This window comes from Heteronotia binoei, chromosome 4 (genome assembly GCF_032191835.1).
Source record: "Heteronotia binoei isolate CCM8104 ecotype False Entrance Well chromosome 4, APGP_CSIRO_Hbin_v1, whole genome shotgun sequence".
In the NCBI taxonomy this organism is placed as follows: Eukaryota; Metazoa; Chordata; class Lepidosauria; order Squamata; family Gekkonidae; genus Heteronotia; species Heteronotia binoei.
Window position 1 is genome coordinate 180,978,652 of NC_083226.1, and position 23,572 is coordinate 181,002,223.

General features: G+C 49.9%; 1 protein-coding gene and 1 non-coding gene across 2 annotated transcripts in view; both read right to left on the minus strand.

Moving 5' to 3' along the window:
• The window catches only part of KIF24 (kinesin family member 24), an 85,458-nt gene that overhangs the window by 32,706 nt on the left and 29,180 nt on the right, over window positions 1-23,572 (minus strand). Inside the window, exons 3-6 of the mRNA XM_060236611.1 lie at window positions 21,304-21,928; window positions 20,612-20,801; window positions 11,270-11,367; window positions 6,801-7,016 (exon numbers count right to left, since the gene is read on the minus strand). Of these exons, the coding sequence (XP_060092594.1) occupies window positions 6,801-7,016; window positions 11,270-11,367; window positions 20,612-20,801; window positions 21,304-21,911 (1,112 nt within the window). The 5' untranslated portion in view covers window positions 21,912-21,928. The remainder of the gene's footprint in view (window positions 1-6,800; window positions 7,017-11,269; window positions 11,368-20,611; window positions 20,802-21,303; window positions 21,929-23,572) is intronic.
• Window positions 12,376-12,445, minus strand: TRNAT-GGU (transfer RNA threonine (anticodon GGU)). The gene has a single exon. It is a non-coding gene; the product is annotated as a tRNA-Thr (tRNA).

Here is a 23,572-nt window from a genome sequence, read left to right on the forward strand (position 1 = left end):
AGCCCTGTTGGATCAGGCCAGTGGCCCATTCAGTCCAACACTTTGTGTCACAGAAGAACATAAGAGAAGCCCTGTTGGATCAGGCCAGTGGCCCCTCCAGTCCAACACTCTGTGTCACATAAGAACATAAGAGAAGCCCTGTTGAATCAGGCCAGTGGCCCATCCAGTCCAACACTCTGTGTCACAGAAGAACATAAGAGAAGCCCTGTTGGATCAGGCCAGTGGCCCATTCAGTCCAACACTTTGTGTCACATAAGAACATAAGAGAAGCCCTGTTGGATCAGGCCAATGGCCCATCCAGTCCAACACTCTGTGTCACATAAGAACATAAGAGAAGCCATGTTGGATTAGGCCAATGGCCCATCCAGTCCAATACTCTGTGTCACACAGTGGCCAAAAAAACCCAGGTGCCATCACGAGGTCCGTCAGTGGGGCCAAGACACTAGAAGCCCTTCCACTGTTCCCCCCCACAAGCCCCAGGAATACAGAGCATCACTGTTCCAGACATAGAGTTCCAACGATAAGCTGTGGCTAATAGCCACTGATGGACCTCTGCTCCATAGGCTTATCCAATCCCCTATTGAAGCTGTCTATGCTTGTAAGCGCCACCACCTCCTTTGGCAGTGAATTCCATGGGTTAATCACCCTTTGGGTGAAGAAGGACTTCCTTTTACTTGTTCTAACCCGACTGCTCACCAATTTCATCGAATGCCCACGAGTTCTCATATTGTGAGAAAGGGAGAAAAGAACTTCTTTCTCTACCTTCTCCATCCCATGCATAATCTAGTAAACCTCTAGCATGTCACCCCGCAGTCGACGTTTCTCCAAGCTAAAGAGCCCCAAGCGTTTTAACCTTTCTTCATAGGGAAAGTGTTCCAAACCTTTAATCATTCTAGTTGCCCTTTTCTGCACTTTCCCCAATGCTATAATATCTTCCTCTGTTTGGTGTGATGCCCTCGGAAGGCAACAGTGAGACAGCTCCTGCCGGGCTCGAAGTCCACGGGCAATGGCTCCCAAACACCAGCGAGGAAGTTAGTTTACTGATTTATCTGAACGTACAGTCTGCTGCATGCTAATGTCGATTGTATAACTGAGATTTCCCAGGAGTGGGTGGGAGGAATCTTCGCTTCATTTCACACTCGAAAGTTCGGGGGGCAGAACGCGTTTGCCGAACACACTGGATGGGACAATCAGCAGTGGAGGGAAAATTAATTACGCTGATATTCAAACTGCCATCTGCTGGCTCCGGAGTTAATAATCCAGAGAGATGATGGAGCGTTTGCGTTTCCCCTCCCTCCGGGGCTCTTCCCAGTCGCTTTCTCTGTACAAAATTGCTAAGCAGTTCCTTTTAGCACGTCAGCACCTGATTCAAGTCTCGGGTCACCTTGCCAAGATACACGAACGTGAGCGAACTGCGTATCAACCTAGTGCAGGGAATGTTTAAAGAGTTAGACGTGCTTGCCAGGAGGGTCGAAAGGAAGGAGGGAGTGGGCTTTCGATAAGAAGATGATGTTGGATTTATATCCCGCCCTACACTATGAATCTCAGAGCGGCTCACAATCTCCTTTATCTTCCTCCCCCAAAACAGACACCCTGTGAGGTAGGCAGGGCTCAGAGAGCTCTGACAGAAGTTGCCCTTTCAAGGACAGAGACTCAGAGCGGCTCACAATCTCCTATATCTTCTTCCCCCCACAACAGACACCCTGTGAGGTGGGTGGGGCTGAGAGAGAGCTCTGACAGCAGCTGCCATTTCAAGGACAGAGACTCAGAGCGGCTCACAATCTCCTATATTTTCTCCCTCCCACAACAGACACCCTGTGAGGTGGGTGGGGCTGAGAGAGAGCTCTGACAGCAGCTGCCCTTTCAAGGACAGAGACTCAGAGCGGCTCACAATCTCCTATATCTTCTCCTCCCACAACAGACACCCTGTGATGTGTGTGGGGCTGAGAAGGCTCTCAACAGCTGCCCTTTCAAGGACAGAGACTCAGAGTGGCTTACAATCTCCTTTATCTTCCTCCCCAACAACAGAGACCCTTTGAGGTGGGTGGGGCTGAGAGAGCTCTCACAGCAGCTGCCCTTTCAAGGACAGAGACTCAGAGCAGCTCACAATCTCCTTTATCTTCCTCTCCCACAACAGACACCCTGTGAGGTAGGCAGGACTGAGAGAGCTCTCACAGCAGCTGCCCTTTCAAGGCCAACTGCTCTGAAAGCAATGGCTGACCCAAGGCCATTCCAGCAGGTGCAAGTGGAGAAGTGGGGAATCAAACCCGGTTCTCCCAGATAAGAATCCGCGCACTTAACCACTACACCATAACTATATACCTGGCCAGCAGGTAGGTTTACGAGGGTCACATAACATTGGTCTTGGGCTGGCCACACGCTCTCAGCCTATCCTACCCCACAGGGTTGTTGTGAGGATAAAATGGAGGAGAAGGGAATGATGTCGGCTGCTTTGGGAGACACAGGCATGATGGAAATGAATAAAACAAAGGAAAGTGGGTGTAGAAGAGAGCGATGAAGGTGATTAGGGGCCTGGAGACCAAGCCCTGTGAGGAAAGGCTGAGGGACTTGGGAAGGTTAGGGGATATACTGGATGGGGGATATATTTCTGGGTCGCAGTGTGTGTGAACAAGATCTAGGGGTGTGGGTGGACCATAAGTTAAATATGAGCAGCCAGCGTGATGCAGCGACAAAAAAGGCTAATGCCATCTTGAGATGTATCAACAGAGACATAACTTCCAGAATGCAAGATGTCCTAGTCCCACTGTACACTGTATTGGTCAGGCCACACCTGGAGTCTTGTGTGCAGTTCTGGAGGCCTCGCTTCAAGAAGGACGTGGACAGAACGGAGCGGGTGCGGAGGAGAGCGAGGAGGAGAATCAGGGGCCTGGAGACCAAGAAGCCCTACAAGGAGGAAAGGCTGAGGGACTTGAGAAGGTTCCGTCTGGAGAAGAGGAGGCTGAGGGGCGGGGAGAGACAGGATTCCTCTCTTGAAGTACAGAGGCAGAATTCAACGAGACCTGAACATGGTGGAAAAGTGGGCGGAAGGGAACCAGATGCAATTTAACATAGATAAGTGCCGAGTTCTACATCTTTGTAACAAAAATGAGAAACACGCATACTGGATGGGGGATATACTTCTGGGTAGCAGTGTGTGTGAACAAGATCTCTGGGTGTCGGTGGACCATAAGTTAAATATGAGCAGCCAGCGTGATGCAGCGACAAAAAAGGCGAATGCCATCTTGGGGTGTATCAACAGAGGCATAACTTCCAGACTGCAAGATGTCCTTGTCCTGCTGTACACTGCATTGGTCAGGCCACACCTGGAGTCTTGTGTGCAGTTCTGGAGGCCTCGCTTCAAGGACGTGGACAGAACGGAGCGGGTGCGGAGGAGAGCGAGGAGGAGAATCAGGGGCCTGGAGACCAAGCCGTAGGAGGGAAAACTAAGGGACTTGAGAAGGTTCAGTCTGGAGAAGAGGAGGCTGAAGGGAGACACGATAGAGCAGGGAGCTGTTCCTGCGGGCAGCAGAGGAGAGGACTTGTAATAATGGGGTTAAATTAAGGGTGGGGAGGTACTGAAAACGTTTTTAGGGTAAGAATTGTTCAACAGTGGAATTGGCTACTGGGGGAGGTGGTGAGATCCCCCTCACTGGCAGTTTGGAAGCAGCGGCTGGACGAACACTTGTCAAGGCTGCTGTAGTCTGATCCTGCAGAGCACTGGGTTGGACTAGACGGCCTCTAAGGCCCCTTCCAACTCTGTGATTCTGTAAACAAAAAATAAGAGGCAGATGGCAGAGAGCAACAGGGGGATTCATCTGTCTTCTCCGTTGCCATCTTCCGCCATCAGATGAAGACTTTTAAATTTCTTTTGGCTCTCCCACAATGATCCATCTTTCTTGGAAAAGGAAAGGAAAGGTCCCCTGTGCAAGCACCAGTCGTTTCAGACTCTGGGGTGGTGTCACTTTCACAATGTTTTCACAGCAGACTTTTTTACAGGGTGGTTTGCCATTGCCTTCCCCAGTCATCTACATTTTCCCTCCAGCAAGCTGGGTTCTCATTTGACCGACCTCGGAAGGATGGAAGGCTGAGTCAACCTGGAGCTGGCTACCTGAACCCAACTTCTGCCGGGATCGAACTCAGGCCGTGGGCAGAGGGCTCCGACTGCAGTACTGCAGCTTTACCACTCTGCGCCATTTTAATTGCTGTTTTTATGTTTTCTAACTTTGCTCTTTAATTGCTTTAATGAGGTACGTTTGGTTTTTAAATTTTTAATTTAATTTTAAAATGTGATCTTTATCATGTGTGTCTCAGATTGGTCAGCTGCCTCGGTGGCCCTTGCAAGGTCAGAAGGGCAGGATACAGATTTTGCAATCAAACCGCTCTGTAGGTTAGATCCAGCTGAGCGTGTGTGACCAGCCCAAGGGCATGAAAGCAAACTTCTCTGCCATCAGGGTGGAGATTTGAACCTGGGACTCCCAGGTATTAGTCTGCCACTCTAATGAGCATGTGTACATATACGCTACCATGCATTCCAGATGTCTGTCTTTTAAAAAAGTTTTATTCTACTTGGACTGGATGGGCCATTGGCCTGATCCAACATGGCTTCTCTTATGTTCTGTGACACGGAGTGTTGGACTGGATGGGCCATTGGCCTGATCCAACAGGGCTTCTCTTATGTTCTTATGTGACACAGAGTGTTGGACTGGAGGGGCCATTGGCCTGATCCAACATGGCTTCTCTTATGTTCTTATGAAAGCGCCAGAGTCCGGAAGCCCCTTAAAGACTAACAACATCTGCAGCAGGGTGAGAGCTTTCGTGAGCCACTGAAGAAGCGAGGAGTGACTCACGAAAGCTCCTGCCCGCCATAAATGTTCATAGAACCATAGAAAAGGCAGGCACCTCCAGGGTCATCTAGTCCAACCCCCTGCACAATGCAGGAAACTCACAAATGCCTCCCCCTAAATTCACAGGATCTTCATCACTGTCAGATGGCTATCTAGCCTCTGTTTAAAAACCTCCAAGGAAGGAGAGCCCACCCACCTCCTGAAGAATCCCAGAGTTGGAAGGCACCTCCAGGGTCATCTAGTCCAACCCCCTGCACAATGCAGGAAACTCACAAATACTTCCCCCTAAATTCACAGGATCTTCATCACTGTCAGATGGCCATCTAGCCTCTGTTTAAAAACCTCCAAGGAAGGAGAGCCCACCCACCTCCTGAAGAATCCTAGAGTTGGAAGGCACCTCCAGGGTCATCTAGTCCAACCCCCTGCACAATGCAGGAAACTCACAAATACCTCCCCCTAAATTCACAGGATCTTCATCACTGTCAGATGGCCATCTAGCCTCTGTTTAAAAACCTCCAAGGAAGGAGAGCCTGTTCCACTGAAGAATCGCTCTAACAGTCAGGAAGTTCTTCCTAATGTTGGGCTGGAAACTCTTCTGATTTAATTTCAACCCATTGGTTCTGGTCCTGCCTTCTGGGACCACAGAAAACAATTCCACACCCTCCTCTAGATGACAGCCCTTCAAGTGCTTGAAGATGGTGATCATATAGAATCATAGAGTTGGAAGGCCCCCCCCTGCACAATGCAAGGAATTCACAAAGACCTCCCCCTAAATTCACAGGATCTTCATTGCTGTCGGATGGCCATCTAGCCTCTGTTTGAAAACCTCCAAGGAAGGAGAGCCCACCACCTCCCGAGGAGGAAGCCTGTTCCACTGAGGAACTGCTCTAACTGTCAGGAAGTTCTTCCTCACGTTGAGCCATAAATCGTTCTGATTTAATTGCAGCCTGCTGATGCTGGTCCGATCTTCTGGAACCAACTGCAAACAATTCCACACCATCCTCTAAATGACAGCCCTTCAAGTACTATGGAGTACTGTGTACAATTCTGGTCACTGCACCTCAAAAAAGATATTATAGCATTGGGAAAAGTGGAGAAAAGGGCAACTAGAATGATTAAAGGGTTGGAACACTTTCCCTATGAAGAAAGGTTAAAACGCTTGGGGCATTTGGTTTGGAGAAACGTCAACAGAGGGGTGACATGATAGAGGCTTACAAGATTATGCATGGATAGAAGTCCTTTTCTCCCTTTCTCACAATATGAGAACTCGTGGGCATTCGATGAAATTGCTGAGCAGTCGGGTTAGAACTGATAAAAGGAAGTTTTTCTTCACCCAAAGGGTGATTAACCTGTGGAATTTACTGCCAAAGGAGGTGGTGGCGGCTACAAGCATAGACAGCTTCAAGAGGGGACTGGATAAACATATAGAAAAGAGGTCCATCAGTGGCTATTAGCCACAGTTGGAACTCTCTTTTTGGGGCAGTGATGCTCTATATTCTTGGTGCTTGGGGGGGGGGGGGGCACAGTGGGAGGGCTTCAAGCTCCACTTGTGGACTTCCTGATGGCACTTGGTTTTTTTGGCTACTGTGTGACACAGAGTGTTAGACTGGATGGGCCATTGGCCTGATCCAACATGGCTTCTCTCTCTTATGTTCTTAAGTCCTTGAAGATGGTGATCCTATCACCTCTCAGCCGCCTCCTCTCCAGGCTAAACATGCCCAACTCCTTCAACCTTTCTTCATAGGACTTGGTCTCCAGACCCCTCACTATCTTCGTCACCCTCCTCTGGACCCGCTCGTCTAGTTGTTAGTCTTTAAGGGCCTCCTGGATTCTTGGCTCTTTTCTACGGCGATGGGCACGCTAACACAGCTACTCATCTTGGCTCCCTCTAATTCTACTTGGCTCCCTCTGATTTACTGTCCTTGCCACAGAAGCTGCGTTGCTGTATGTAAGTACCTCTTCCTTCCGTTTAGCAGGTCGTAAAGCTGCCCGCAGTAGATCTCATAAAAGCTAATCCAGACGTGAAGGTCTTTCCCAGCCTGGGATGTTTCTAAGTGCTGGAAGATATCTCTGGCCGCCAAGGCATACAGCCCGGGGTTTTGGTGCGAGCCGATCATGGTGTAGGTCTTGCCGGCCCCCGTCTGCCCGTATGCAAAGCAAGTGGCGTTGCCCCTGGGACAGAAGAAAAAGAATAAATGTATTTTTTAAAAACCCCAAACGACCAGCTTCAGGTAACGCCTTAACATTCAGGTAAATGTCTCGGAGATGGTGAAGGAGAGCCAGTTCGGTGTAGTGGTTAAGTGTGCGGACTCTTATCTGGGAGAAGCGGGTTTGATTCCCCACTCCTCCACTTGCACCTGCTGGCATGGCCTTGGGTCAGCCGTAGCTCTGGCAGAGGTTGTCCTTGAAAGGGCAGCTGCTGGGGGAGCCCTCTCAGCCGCACCCACCTCACAGGGTGTCTGTTGTGGGGGAGGAAGGGAAAGGAGATTGTGAGCCGCTCTGAGACTCTTCGGAGTGGAGGGCAGGATATAAATCCAATATCTTCATCTACCTCACAGGGTGTGTGTTGTGGGGGAGGAAGGGGAAGGAGATTGTGAGCCGCTCTGAGACTCTTCGGAGTGGAGGGCGGGATATAAATCCAATATCTTCATCTACCTCACAGGGTGTGTGTTGTGGGGGAGGAAGGGGAAGGAGATTGTGAGCCGCTCTGAGACTCTTTGGAGTGGAGGGCAGGATATAAATCCAATATCTTCATCTACCTCACTGGGTGTCTGTTGTGGGGGAGGAAGGGGAAGGAGATTGTGAGCCGCTCTGAGACTCTTCGGAGTGGAGGGCGCAATATAAATCCAATATCTTCATCTACCTCACAGAGTGTCTGTTGTGGGGGAGGAAGGTAAAGGAGATTGTGAGCCGCTCTGAGACTCTTTGGAGTGGAGGGCAGGATATAAATCCAATATCTTCATCTACCTCACAGGGTGTCTGTTGTAGGGGAGGAAGGGAAAGGAGATTTTGAGCCGCTCTGAGACTCTTCGGAGTGGAGGGCGGGATATAAATCCAATATCTTCATCTACCTCACAGGGTGTCTGTTGTGGAGGAGGAAGGTAAAGGAGATTGTGGGCCGCTCTGAGACTCTTCGGAGTGGAGGGCGGGATATAAATCCAATATATTCATCTTGCTGGAGGGCTAGATTTGCATCCTGGTGTCTGACAAACAGAGCTCACACTTTGAAAATCTTGTGGGTGTCTATGCTGCTAGAGCAGGGCTTCTAAAACTCCCCCTCCCTCGTGGCCCGGTTATTTTTAAACTGTTCCTTCCTGGCCCACTAAAATTTAGGGGTGAAGCCAGGAGACTTTGGGGGTGGAGCCAGGAGACAGGGAATCATCTCTCTCCACCTGGCGGGGAGACGGCAAAGGCAGGCAATCTGCTTACCCCCCCCCCCTTTTAAACACCCCACTGGGGGTGTTTAGATGGGGGGGGGGGAGTCTGAGAGCTGCCTTTGCGATCACCCCGCCTGGTGGGGAGACGGCGAAGGCAGGCAATTTCCCCCCCACCCCGCATTTATACACCCCGGTGGGTGTTTAAATGGTGAGGGGAGCCCAGAATCTGTCTTTGCCGGCTCCCCGAGACCTGGTATGGAGAGGTCCGTGACCGTGGCTGGGTCATGACCCTGCAAATGGGAAACACTGTACTAGAGGATTAGAATCCAGCTTTTCTTTACACAGCTACTCTCTGAAATTCTCTTGCTGAGGGCGTCAGGAAGCCAAGAGGGAGTCTTCCACATTTCCTTCTTGTTGGAACAGTGATGGTTTGAGCTGGTAAGAGCTCTTGTGTTAGGAGAGCCCACCCCTCACTTGATCCTTTCCCTTCCAGCAGTCTTGCCCGTGGAATAATTATCATCGTGCCTCTGAGTTTATTAAAATCTGCCCTACTGAAATGTGCAGCTACAAACTTTCTTGATCCCCCACAGCAAAATTGTTCTCTGTGGCTCCAAAAGTTAGGACCAGAACCAACGGGTTGAAATTAAATCAAAAGAGTTTCCGGCTCAGCATTAGGAAGAACTTCCTGACCGTTAGCGCGGTTCCTCGGTGGAACAGGCTTCCTCCTCGGGAGGTGGTGGGCTCTCCTTCCTTGGAGGTTTTGAAACAGAGGCTAGATGGCCATCTGGCAGCACTGAGGATCCTGTGAATTTAGGGGAAGGTGTTTGTGAGTTTCTTGCATTGTTCAGGGGGTTGGACTAGATGGCCCTGGAGGTCCCTTCCAACTCTTCTATGATTCTAACAGGCTTCCTCCTCGGGAGGTGGTGGGCTCTCCTTCCTTGGAGGTTTTGAAACAGAGGCTAGATGGCCATCTGGCAGCACTGAGGATCCTGTGAATTTAGGGGGAGGTGTTTGTGAGTTTCTTGCATTGTTCAGGGGGTTGGACTAGATGGCCCTGGAGGTCCCTTCCAACTCTTCTATGATTCTAACAGGCTTCCTCCTCGGGAGGTGGTGGGCTCTCCTTCCTTGGAGGTTTTGAAACAGAGGCTAGATGGCCATCTGGCAGCACTGAGGATCCTGTGAATTTAGGGGGAGGTGTTTGTGAGTTTCTTGCATTGTTCAGGGGGTTGGACTAGATGGCCCTGGAGGTCCCTTCCAACTCTTCTATGATTCTAACAGGCTTCCTCCTCGGGAGGTGGAGGGCTCTCCTTCCTTGGTGGTTTTTAAACAGAGGCTAGACGAACAGCACGCCACACTGCCTTTGATAGCTCAGGGAAGTTCTTAAGTGCCATTTTGATAGCAATGGGATGTTTCCTACCCTTTTTGCGCTGCTTTTCCCTGCAATATGGGGACTCAAAGCAGAGGCTAGATGGCCATCTGGCAGCACTGAGGATCCTGTGAATTTAGGGGGAGGTGTTTGTGAGTTTCTTGCATTGTTCAGAGGGTTGGACTAGATGACCCTTGAGGGCCTTCCAACTCTGTGATTCTATGAAAAGGAATTCTAGCAGGACCTGGTCACTTCCCAAGGTCCCCACCACCCTCGCCCCACCCACCATCTCTTGCCTCTTGGTCAGTATTAAGTATGGCCAAGCCCCTCGTAGCTTCCTCCACCCTTTGATGAAGGACGCTGTCGGCCAGACAGCTCAGCCATGTGCGTGGCTGTGGACACTTGGCAGAGTTCGCCTCCCAGCCCACATTTGTGACACTTCTTTGCAAAGAAGTATTGAAGGTAAGCATAGGGACCCATTCACAGTTCAGAACTCTAGCTCAGGGGTGTCGAAGGGCTGGATCAGACATAAATGAGACACCTTGTCAAGCCTGGCCATGTTGGGCCAGGCCATGTGTCTACCTGTTTAAGATTAGATAGCAGAGATATAAACTTTCTAAAGGACACAGAGAAACACAATTAAGGATTTGTTTTTTCTAAAAGAAAACCCCCTTAAAACATGCTTAAAACATTAGCACTCGTTGGTCTTAGGCACTTTCTTTGTATTTCTCCCATGGGATCCAGGGAACAGGGCAAATGAAGCTCTGGCTCTTTCCTGCCTTCCCCAAGGGACCAGGAGGGGGGGGAGCCTCAGCCAATAGAAGGAAGAGAAGCTTGGCTAAGTAGCCCTGCTGTGTGATTGTGATGACCTGGCAAAGCAAGCTGTTTTTCCCCCCACTGCCTTCCCAAGGGACCAGGAGGGGGGGGAGCCTCAGCCAATAGAAGGAAGAGAAGCTTGGCTAAGTAGCCCTGCTGTGTGATTGTGATGGCCTGGCAAAGCAAGCTGTTTTCCCCCCCACTGCCTTCCCAAGGGACCGGGGGGAGCCTCAGCCAATAGAAGGAAGAGAGGTTTGGCTAAGTAGCCCTGTTGTGTGATTGTGCTGGCCTGGCAAAGCAAGCTGTTTTTCCCCCCACTGCCTTCCCAAGGGATCAGGAGGGGGGAGCTTCAGCCAATAGAAGGAAGAGAGGCTTGGCTAAGTAGCCCTGCTGTGTGATTGTGACGGCCTGGCAAAGCAAGCTGTTTTTCCCCCCACTGCCTTCCCAAGGGATCAGGAGGGGGGGAGCCACAGCCAATAGAAGGAAGAGAGGCTTGGCTAAGTAGCCCTGCTGTGTGATTGTGATGGCCTGGGAAAGCAAGCTGTTTTTCCCCCCACTGCCTTCCCAAGGGAGGAGCCTCAGCCAATTGAGAAAATAGCGGTTTTGGTCTGTAACTCCTGTGTGATCGAGCAGAGCAAGCTGTTACAAAGAAGGAAGCAAGAGAGCGGGAGAAGGAGAGGCAGATGACAGCCGGTTGCTCGGGGTCTTCTGCTCTAGCTGCTGTAATGGGATAATGTGCAAGAGGTTATGCTTGTGAAAGTCTGTATGAAAGCAAAAACAAGGAAGAAGCAGGAACATAAAACGAGTGGCATGCAAAAAACAACAGAGGCTTTACCATAAGCAAAAGGCACACGATGAGGCCCTACCCATTGAAAATGTGCTGAATGAGAGGATGAGCAGTCTTCATGTACACGTCGCGATTGGAACACGCCTCCCCAAAGACCTCGTCAAAGTAAAACACATGCTGGAAAAGCAAAAGGGATGTTTGACGTGAGAAGGAGCGCCCCTCCTTTCACCTGCCCTGGTTGCAAAACATACAGCCTGAGATGCAGTCCCCGTTCAAAACTAGGACAAATCTGAATGCTTAAACAAAGGGCCCCTATTGTGGGCACCCAAGGGCGTCTTGGTGCCTGCCAACACCTTTGCTGGTGTCGGTCAAGAGTCTTCAGAAAGTGGGTGGGGCTTTTTGCCCGGACTTCTGACTGGCCATTGGAAATCTGCTGAAGAGCTACTATTAGATATGCACAAGGCACTTTTCTTTTTTGCATTAGGAACTCATTCGCATATTAGGCCACACCCCCTGATGTCACCATTGTTTCACGCTGGGCTTTCTCGTCGGAAAAGCCCAGCAGGGACTCATCTGCATATTAGGCCAGTCCCCTGACACCAAGTCAGCCAGAACTGCATTCCTGTGTGTTCCTGCTACAAAAAACGCCCTGGATTTGCATACCCTCACACCCTGACATTGTGTGGTTGGCCCCGCCTCCCGTAGCAGCCAATTTACAGTTGTTTCCACTTCCTGTAGCAGCCATTTTTTAGCCGATTCCACCTCCTGCAGCAGTCATTTTGTGATTGCCCCCCCCCTCCCCGTGTCCGGATTCCAAAGGTGCCTGCAGGGATGTTGGGAACTCCTGTCCTAGACCCCGCATGGATAAGTTCAGCCCACGTTATAGAAGCACCCGGGGTCTGGCCACAATAAAGAAAGGGACTGAGCAAACAGAATAAGGGAAAAGAAATCCTCGTCTGCTCGATTCAAATCTATCGTGAAGATACCGCTGGAAAGAAAGCACAGCATCGATCAGCACCCAGGTGAAGCTGCGCATTATTATGTTGTGAAGAACATATGAAGCTGCCTTACACTGAATCAGACCCCCCTCGGTCCATCAAAGTCAGTCTTGTCTACTCAGACTGGCAGCGGCTCTCCAGGGTCTCCAGCTGAGATTTTTCACACCTATTTGCCTGGACCCTTTTTTGGCGATGCCAGGGATTGAACCTGGGACCTTCTGCTTACCAAGCAGATGCTCTACCACTGAGCCACAGCCCCATTCATGGCTCTCCAGAGCCTCAAGCTGAGGTTATTCATGCCTACTTGCCTGGACCCTTTTTAGTTGGAGATGCCGGGGATTGAACCTGGGACCTTCTGCTTACCAAGCAGATGCTCTACCACTGAGCCACAGCCCCATTCATGGCTCTCCAGGGTCTCAAGCGGAGGTTATTCACACCTATTTGCCTGGATCCTTTCTAGTTGGAGATGCTGGGGATTGAACCTGGGACCTTCTGCTTACCAAGCAGATGCTCTACCACTGAGCCACAGCCCCATTCATGGCTCTCCAGGGCCTCAAGCTAAGGTTATTCATGCCTACTTGCCTGGACCCTTTTTAGTTGGAGATGCCGGGGATTGAACCTGGGACCTTCTGCTTACCAAGCAGATGCTCTACCACTGAGCCACAGCCCCATTCATGGCTCTCCAGGGTCTCAAGCGGAGGTTATTCACACCTATTTGCCTGGATCCTTTCTAGTTGGAGGTGCCGGGGATTGAACCTGGGACCTTCTGCTTACCAAGCAGATGCTCTACCACTGAGCCACCGTCGCTTCCCATAAGAGCCGGCTGTTCCCAAAACGTTCACATTTTCCAGCCACGGGTAAACAATAAAGACACATTTCTATACTAGTCTGGTCTCTTGAAATGGAGGGAGTACTCCGCCCGCTCGGCTGACCTTGAAGCTTTCATAACGACAGGCACAAAGCATGAGGAAACTTTTATGAGAACCCCACAAAAATGAAAAGAAGCTGTGTAAAAGCATAGATGTGGAGCTCCTCTTCAATTAGGCTCACAGAGAATTTCCTGGGGGGTTGTGTCCAGTGTAGCAACTTAAGAAAAGCCACGTTGGATCAGGCCAGTGGCCCATCCAGTCTAACACTCTGTGTCATACAGTGGCCAAAAAAACCAAGTGCCATCAGGAGGTCCATCAGTGGGGCCAGAACTCCAGCAGCCCTCCCTCCCACTATGCCCCCCCCAAGCACCAAGAAGACAGCATCACTTGCCCCAAACATAAGAATATAAGAGAAGCCCTGTTGGATCATGGCAGTGGCCCATCCAGTCCAACACTCTGTGTCATACAATGGCCAAAAAACCAGGTGCCATCTGGAGGTCCACCAGAGAGGCCAGGATACTAGAAGCCCTCCCACTGTTGCCCCCCTCCCAAGCACCAAAAATACAGAGCATCACTGCCCCAGACAGAGAGTTCCATCAATACCCTGTGACTAATAGCAAAACTTCTTTAAGCCAAGAATGAGACATGATATAGATGGAACTTTCTGACTGGGACAAGCGATGCTGTTTTCTTGGGGGGAGGAGCAACAGTGGGAGGGCTTCTAGTGTCCTGGCCCCACTGATGGGCCTCCTGATGGCACCTGGAGGTTTTGGTCACTGTGGACACAGTGCTGGACTGGATGGGCCATTGGCCTGATCCAACATGGCTTCTCTTCTGTTCTTATGTGACACAGAGTGCTGGACTGGATGGGCCATTGGCCTGATCCAACATGGCTTCTCTTCTGTTCTTATGTGACACAGAGTGTTGGACTCGATGGGCCACTGGCCTGATCCAACATGGCTTGTCTTCTGTTCTTATGTAACACAGTGTTGGACTGGATGGGCCACTGGCTTGATCCAACAGGGCTTGTCTTATGTTCTTATGTGACACAGAGTGTTGAACTGGATGGGCCATTGGCCTGATCCAACATGGCTTCTCTTCTGTTCTTATGTGACACAGAGTGTTGGACTGGATGGGCCACTGGCCTGAACCAACATGGCTTCTCTTCTGTTCTTATGTGACACAGAGTGTTGGACTGGATGGGCCACTGGCCTGATCCAACAGGGCTTGTCTTATGTTCTTATGTGACACAGAGTGTTGAACTGGATGGGCCATTGGCCTGATCCAACATGGCTTCTCTTCTGTTCTTATGTGACACAGAGTGTTGGACTGGATGGGCCATTGGCCTGATCCAACATGGCTTCTCTTCTGTTCTTATGTGACACAGAGTGTTGGACTGGATGGGCCACTGGCCTGATCCAACATGGCTTCTCTTATGTTCTTATGTGACACAGAGTGTTGGACTGGATGGACCACTGGCCTGATCCAACATGGCTTCTCTTCTGTTCTTATGTGACACAGAGTGTTGGACTGGATGGGCCAATGGCCTGATCCAACATGGCTTCTCTTCTGTTCTTATGTGACACAGAGTGTTGGACTAGATGGACCACTGGCCTGATCCAACAGGGCTTCTCTTATGTTCTTATGTGACACAGAGTTTTGGACTGGATGGGCCACTGGCCTGATTCAACATGGCTTGTCTTCTGTTCTTATGAGACAGAGTGTTGGACTGGATGGGCCACTGGCCTGATCCAACATGGCTTCTCTTTTGTTCTCTTATGTTCTTATGTTCCAGGGGAACTGATCTCCGTAGTCTGGAGAAGAATTGTTCTCATTCCAGGAGATCACTAGGCTGCACCTGGAGGTTGGCAAACCTAGCTTCAGGCTAAGGGATACAATAGAGCAGAAGGCTCTGGAATCGAAACAAAACAGTAGGGAATTATAAAAAAAAAAAGATCAGCAGGAAAGGGTCCAGGTATATTATTCGGGCATTCTCTAGGACCCAAACTTTGTATAAACTCCAAGTCAAAACTTGTCCTGATAGCAATGTATCAGCATAGGGACTGATTCTGGCAATACGATAAAGACTGAGAAATGATCCTGCTTCAACATAGCAGCGCAAAGCCCTTGCAAATAAGGTCAACGGAACGCAACAGTGTCGGCAGCAGCCAGCTTAGCTTCCTGCTTGAGGTCAGTTTCACATTATGTAATCTTAGGCTCCGCTGCTAGGAACCCAAATTAATTGCTAAACTGGTCAAAGTTGAATGCAAAACGGATGACTGGGGGGAACAAGAAGGAGATCAAGGTGAAAGAAAAGACAACAGGTTAATTGCACTATTTTTGCCAGCCTTATTAGATTGTGAAAAAAGGGTTCAGAACTGTATTATTCTAGCAGCACTGAGGATCCTGTGAATTTAGAGAGAGGTATTTGTGAGTTTCCTGCATTGTTCAGGGGGTTGGACTAGATGACCCTGGAGGGATCTCTCATTATTCAGATGTTGCCAGTGTTTTGACTATAAATGGGCAGCCCGCTGTTATCAGAATGAAGGCCCCAAAGACTCCCCATGCCAGGAAAGATTCTCCAATCTGCCATTTCAGGAGTGTAGCTGTGTAGATCTGCAGTAGAAGAGCTAGATTCGATTCCAGTGCCACCTGACAGACCAACAAGATCTTCAGTGTATAAACTTTTGACAGTCGAAGCTCGATTCGATTCTTGAAAGCTAGCTGTCTGGTGAAAAGAGCTTTCAAGAGAAGAAGGGTTGGTTTTTATACCCCGCTTTTCTCTACCCGAAGGAGTCTCGGAGAGGTTTACAATCACCTTTCCTTCCTCTCCCCATAATTGTCGCCTTGTCAGGCAGGTGAGACTGAGAGAGCTCTGAGATGCCCATGACTGGCCCAAGGTCACCCCGCTGGCTTTACATGGAAGAGGAGTGGGGTGTCGAACTCGGTTCTCCAGATTAGCTTCTGGAGGGCTGCCCTGTTGGTATAGGAGGAAGGTAAAGGAGATTGTGAGCCACTCTGAGACTCTTCGGAGTGGAGGGCGGGATATAAATCCAATATCTTCATCTACCTCACAGGGTGTCTGTTGTGGGGGAGGAAGGGAAAGGAGATGGTGAGCCGCTCTTAGACTCCTTGGAGTGGAGGGCGGGATATAAATCCAATATCTTCATCTACCTCACAGGGTGTCTGTTGTGGGGGAGGAAGGGAAAGGAGATTGTGAGCCGCTCTGAGACTCTTCAGAGTGGAGGGCGGGATATAAATCCAATATCTTCATCTACCTCACAGGCTGTCTGTTGTGGGGGGGGGGGGAAGGTAAAGGAGATTGTGAGCCGCTCTGAGACTCTTTGGAGTGGAGGGCGGTATATAAATCCAATATCTTAAATCTTAGGAAAAGAACCGTAGATGGAAGGACTGGCCCAGGAACTGTGGTGACTCCTGTTCTGGGTGAGGGTCATACTCACCCCCCCAAGAGGAGCAGGTTCACAGCTGGACAAGGCTTCTGGATCCAGCCCATCAGTTCAATAAGCAAGCAGCCCCCGTACCTTCCAACAGCTTCCCCTGGTTAGCCAGTAGCAGCTTTTCCTTTGGCAGAAAAGATCTCGCCACTGAAGGTGGCAATTTGAGAAAGGGCCTTCTTGGGAGAAGCACCAAAACTGGGGCAGCTCCCCCCCACTAGAAGAAGAAAATGTTGGATTTATACCGCGCTCTTCACTCTGAGCAGTTCACAATCTCATTTCCCTTCCTCCTCTGCAACAGACACCCTGTGAGGTGAGTGGGGCTGAGAGAGCTCTGACACAACCCGCCCTTTCAAGGACAGCTCTGTGAGAGCTATGGCTGACCTAAGGCCATTTCAGCAGTTGCAAGTGGAGGAGCGGGGAATCAAACCTGGTTCTCCCAGATAAGAGACCGCACACTTAACCCCTACACCGAACTGGCTCTCCCAGAAGCTGCCCTTTCAAGGACAATGTGAGGGCTATGGCTGACCCAAGGCCATTCCAGCAGGTGCGTGTGGAGGAGTGGGGAATCAAACCCGGTTCTCCCAGATAAGAGTCCACACGCTTAACCCCTACACCGAACTGGCTCTCCCAGAAGCTGCCTTTTCAAGGACAATGTGAGGGCTATGGCTGACACAAGGCCATTCCAGCAGTTGCAAGTGGAGGAGTGGGGAATCAAACCCGGTTCTCCCAGATAAGAGTCCACACACTTAACCACAACACCAAACTGGCTCTCAGGAGACAGACACCCTGTGATGTAGGTGGGGCTGAGAGAGCTTTTGAAAGGGCAGCTGCAAAGACAACTCCTAGGAGAGCTTTGGGTGACCCAAGGCCATTACAGCAGCTGCAAGTGGAGGAGTGGGGAATCAAACCCGGTTCTCCCAGATAAGAGTCCGCACACTTAACCACTACACCAAACTGGCTCTCCCAGAAGCTGCCCTTTCAAGGACAATGTGAGGGCTATGGCTGACCCAAGGCCATTCCAGCAGCTGCGAGCGGAGGAGTGGGGAATCAAACCCGGTTCTCCCAGATAAAAGTCTACACACTTAACCACTACACCAAACTGGCTTACTTCCAAGTAAACGTGCCTAGGAGCAGGCAGCTGGAGGGAGGGAACCACAGCGCATAGTTTAGCACGGCAGAACACAGCCCACTGAAACGCCGGTCGGTATTCTGAACAGCTGTTCTCATTCTCTAGACGACAAGAGTCTTTTCTACAACAGACTTCCTTTCCTGCTGCTGTCAATCAGAGCGGGAATCTGAGCTTGGGTAGCACCGGAGGCAGAGAAGAAAAGACCGTGAGCGAGCAAAATCATTTCTCTCTGAAGGGAGGAAAAACGTCCAGGGGGATGAATAAAGGAGGGGGGTGGCAGAAGCGTGTCCCAGTGCCCTGAAGGGCTTTGGGAACCTTGCCCTCTAGCGCTGAGGAAGCCGGCAAAAGGGAATTCACTAGGTAGGAAGCCCAGCCAGGCCAGCTTCGCTCAGCGTTTAAGCCTCAGGCAGTGACCAAAACTTCTTCCCTTTTGAGAGGCAGAAGGTACGTGCTGTTTAGGAGAGACCAGAGTTTTAATCTTTAGAACTTACAAGTTTTGGACTTTTTGCTGCAATCTGTGTCCTCTTCTGTCCGAATTACAGACCGGTATTAAATATTTCCTGAGCCGGGTAAGCCCAGGCCAACCTGATCTCCCGGAATCTTGGAGGCTAAATAGGGTCAACCCGGGAGGGTACTTGGATGGGAGGCCCCCGAGGAAGTCCAGGTCCGGTATGCAGAAGCAGGCAATGGCAAACCACCTCTGGACATCTCTTGCTTTGGAAACCCCACCGGGAGGGTAGCTACAGGGGGCCTCCCGGAGGAGGTACGGGCCCTGCGGTGCTTAGATCAGTTCCGCAGGGCCCGTAAGACCTACCTCTTCAAACTAGCCTTCACCTAATACCGAGCCAAGAAAGTTTCGCTGGACATGTTTTAGCCACTGAATTTTATTAAGACCTAAGTTATAGCACCACAATGTTAATTTTAATATAGTTGTTAATGGTTTAATGATGATTTTATTATTGAAACTGTAATTTACTATGTATGGTTTGATTGTATTTTATACTCTTATGTTGTGAGCCGCCCTGAGCCTGCCCTGGCGGGGAGGGCGGGATATAAATAAAAAGTATTTTTTATTGAAGAAATCCCTTGGCACCTGTCGCATCAACCATCACCTGTGGTCTGACCTAGCCTCAGATCGCAAAGCATGGAGGCACACCATCCACCAGGCTGTCTCTTCCTTTGAGAACGCACGCATAGCTGGTCTTGAGGACAAAAGGAGACTGAGGAAGAATCGCACTGCTACAGCACCAACCCCTAATCAGACTTTTCCCTGCAGCCACTGTGGCCGGACCTGCCTGTCCCGCATTGGTCTTGTCAGCCACCAGCGAGCCTGCAGCAGACGTGGACTACTGCACCCTTCTTAAATCTTCGTTCGCGAAGCCAAGCCGAGAGAGAGATTATTATTATTATTATTATTATTATTATTATTATTATTATTATTATTATTATTATTATTATTATTATTATTATTATTACTATTATTATTATTATTATTATTATTATTATATTATTACCCCCTTACTTCATTTAGGGTGCCCCAGACCATCCCTTCCCCTGCCGCGGGGGTAAAAGCTGAGAGGCTGGGGGCCACCCTTCCTCTCCCCATAACTTAAATTGCACGGGAGGGGTACCCAGGAGCAGCTGCTGCCCCTCCCAAGATATTTAAAGGGCCTGCCAATCAGTCTGGCGCCCTGAGTGAGGCACCCTGAGTCACGGCAGTGGTGGCCGGGGGAGGGGAGCCACGAAATGCACCCCCCCGGACTTTTTAACATGCCCCCGAACTTTTAAAACCCTGGCTATGGGCCTGAACCCCACCAGAGGTCATCATAGATGGCAGAAAGTACATGCTGTTTAGGAGAGACCAGAGTTTAATATTTAGACAGGTTAAAACGGATAAAAGGAAGTCCTTCTTCACCCAAAGGGTGATTAACATGTGGAATTCACTGCCACAGGAGGTGGTGGCGGCTACAAGCAAAGCCAGCTTCAAGAGGGGGTTAGATAAAAATATGGAGCAGAGGTCCATCAGTGGCTATTAGCCACAGTGTGTGTGTGTGTGTGTGTGTGTATATATTTGGCCACTGTGTGACACAGAGTGTTGGAATGGATGGGCCATTGGCCTGATCCAACATGGCTTCTCTTATGTTCTTATGTGACACAGAGTGTTGGACTGGATGGGCCACTGGCCTGATCCAACATGGCTTCTCTTATGTTCTTATGTGACACAGAGTGTTGGAATGGATGGGCCATTGGCCTGATCCAACATGGCTTCTCTTATGTTCTTATGTGACACAGAGTGTTGGACTGGATGGGCCATTGGCCTGATCCAACATGGCTTCTCTTATGTTCTTATAGATCAGCTGTGACTTGATGGGACTTCACACACACACACACAAGAGGAAGAAGAGGGGGACGAGGAAGAGGAAGAAGGTTTATGCCCTGCCCTTCACTTTGAGTCACAAAGCAGTTTACAATCTCCTTCCTCTCCTCACAACCGACGTCCTGTGAGGTAAGTGGAGTCGAGAGAGCTCTGAGACAACTGCTTTTGGGAGAACAGCAGCTCTGAAAGAGCTGTGACCGACCCAAGGCCACCCAGTTGGCTGTATATGGAGAAGCGGAGAATCGAAAGAGGTGGAGCAAATTACAATACTGAACCAGTACAATACACGTACCGGTTCAGTTTTCGAACAAACCTCCTGGTTCAGCCACAAACCACACCAAATTTTCCCAGTTCGTGCCCATCCCTAGGGTTGTGGTCGCTGCTTTGTTTCTTCTTCTTCCCACAAAAAAAGAACTGGAAACTGTGGAACAAATAAAGCTGAGTACAAAGAGCTGCTTCGTTACTATAACATGAAGTCTATTTTTATCTCTTATTCGACTGCACTCTTAAGTGGAGCAGCTTGACGTACACCACATGAAGAATTTAACACCCAAAGCAGGAGATTTCGGGGAACCCTAAAGAAAGCCAACCTGCAGGATGTACTGGGTGAGGTCGACGGCCTCCTTTTTCTCATGAAGCAGGAGAGTTTCTTTGTCTTCTACAGTGACGATGTTCACTTCTCCACGCCGCTCCTCCCTTAAGCCCAGGGGACGTTTTCTGACACACACCCGTATCTTGTCAGTCTCGGTCCAGGGCATTTCTTTCTCAGAGGGATTAGGTCTGCAAAAATAAGGTTTCAAACACCTAGGCATATGGGAAATGGAAACCACGCAATGTTATTAAAGCATGCAATTGAAAGGTATGCGCAATGCGTTCCCTAAAATAGTAATTGGGGGGTCAGTGGTTGTAAAATTCAATCCCTCCCCTTCTGCACCCCCACCCGTGTAGACGCCGGAAAGAACGGCCACCTGTCTTCAGATGTAAAGGAACACAAACGTACAATCAGGGCCAGCACGTGGGAGTAGGCCAAGTAGGAGGCACCCCTTCTCCCCGCGCCTGCCCTGTGCCCTCCGCCTCCCCACACCCACCGCCTGCTGCCTCCTCGCACCCGCCTTCCCATGCCCAAAGACACTTCCTGCGTCAAAGGGAGCCAGCCAGGCTGCGCTCTTGCGGCCCAATGACGTCACGTCTGATGATGTCATCGGGCCGTGAGCAGAGACAGGAGGGCGGGGGAATGGGCCTTGGCCTAGGGGCGCCGGAACCTCTAATGTACAATTATTACCTGATGCACGAATGCGGAACTCCGTAGTTATAACCAGAAATATGAGCTACCCTTTGGACAATGGGGGCTTCGGTATCCCCCAACAGAGGGGCAATATTGCTAGTCGAATTCATAGCTGGAAAGTCTAGCTTGCATTCTGTCCAAGTGGCGGGGGTGTTTTTAAGGTCCTTCTGGTGTCTCTTGAACTCTGGGTCATGCCCCAGCACCGTGGCTAACTCGTCTTTATCTTTCCTCGCAGGACAACTGGAGAGTCTACAGAATCCGGTTTCAGGGTCTTTTCCTTCCTCACTTTTGTCCAAGATAGAATCAAAGTGTAGCTGCCTACAGGGCCCAGGTCTGGTAACGGGAGCCTGGAAGCAGACAGCCCCTGTCTGAAAGCGCTGCTTGGTTTTTTTAGCGGTTTCCTCTTCTGCCTGCAAGATTTTGATTATTTTAATAAGCTGAAAGAGGTGCTTGCGGTCCTTCATGCTGTGAATCCCCAATTTGGCGTAATCTCTCACGGAGACCTTGGCCAGCTGGTCGATCTTCCGGAAGCCGAGGGCAGTGAAGTTGGGATAATATTTGTCGAGTTCGGCCTCACAGAGGCATTCGTAGAGACACGAGGCCATCTTCTACGGGAGGCAGGCTAAAACGCAAAACACAAGGCGCAAAAGGTTTCTGTGTGGAAGTCATGGCCGACAAAGGGAACAATCTTGCACTGCTGGAACGAACCTTCCATTTCCAGCTAACACTAACTAACAAACACCAGACCCCAACCTGTGACTCTTTTAATCTGCTAAAGAACATTTCACACACGTCTGAAGGAGGCCCGTCTGAAGTCAACTAGAGACAGGGCTTTTTCGATCACAGCCTCCTGCTGGTGGAACCAGCTGCCGGAAGAGGTGAGGGCCCTGCGGAACCTTGGGCAGTTCCGCAGAGCCTGTAAGACAGTCCTCTTCCGGTTGGCATACAACTGTCCGGCATCTGAATATCTGAATTTTAAGGACGATTGTAGGATAGCACGCTGACAAATTGTGTTTATTTTTATTGTGTAAATTATTAATGTATTTTAATTCTTGGTTTTATTGTTAGAATTTTGTGTTGTGAGCCGCCTTGACCCCGCTTCGGTGGGGTAGGGCGGGATATAAATCGAAATAAATAAATAAATAATTTCCATGACTCTGCATACTAACTCACTGCCCACTTTATATGTAGGATTGCTCGCCATTCCACCCTATTGTCATCTAGCACATGAAAGCTTCCATTCTGAAGAAAACTTGGTTGGTCTTAAAGGTGCCACTTGACTCTTGCTTTGTTCTACTGCTTCAGATCAATATGGCTGCCCACCTAGATGCTAGGGGAGGGACCGTGGCTCAGTGGAAGAGCATCTGCTTGGTAAGCAGAAGGTCCCAGGTTCAATCCCTGGCATCTCCAAAAAAGGGTCCAGGCAAATAGGTGTGAAAAGCCTCAGCTTGAGACCCTAGAGAGCCGCTGCCAGTCTGAGAAGACAATACTGACTTTGATGGACCAAGGGTCTGATTCAGTATAAGGCAGCTTCATATGTTCAAATGTCTTGACTGTTTAAGGGAGGGATGGTGGCTCAGTGGTAGAGCATCTGCTTGGGAAGCAGAAGGTCCCAGGTTCAATCCCTGGCATCTCCAAAAAAGGGTCCAGGCAAAGAGGTGTGAAAAACCTCAGCTTGAGACCCTGGAGAGCTGCTGCCAGTCTGAGAAGACAATACTGACTTTGATGGACCAAGGGTCTGATTCCGTATAAGGCAGCTTCATATGTTCATATGTAAAAGTCTGACTGGAAGTCCTGCACCAGTCCCATAGAAAAGGGGGGAGGGAGAGTAATGCAACAGTGCTTGGCACAATAAGGGACCCATACTAAGTCAGTCTGCTCAGAAGGAAGACCCACATTAGTCCGTGGGGCTTATTCCCAGGAAAATATCTATAGGACTTCAGCCAGTCTTGCATAAAACCCACACACAGACAAACAGGCAGGTATTTTATGATGAAGGCTGCCAATACAATACATACAAAGTAGGGGAGGGATGGTGGCTCAGTGGTAGAGGATCTGCTTGGGAAGCAGAAGGTCCCAGGTTCAATCCCCGGCATCTCCAACTAAAAAGGGTCCAGGCAAATAGGCATGAAAAACCTCAGCTTGAGAACCTGGAGAGCCGCTGCCAGTCTGAGTAGACAAAACTGACTTTGATGGACCCAGGGTCTGATTCAGTAGAAGGCAGCTTCATACGTTCATATATGTTTACATGTACATTTTTATTTTA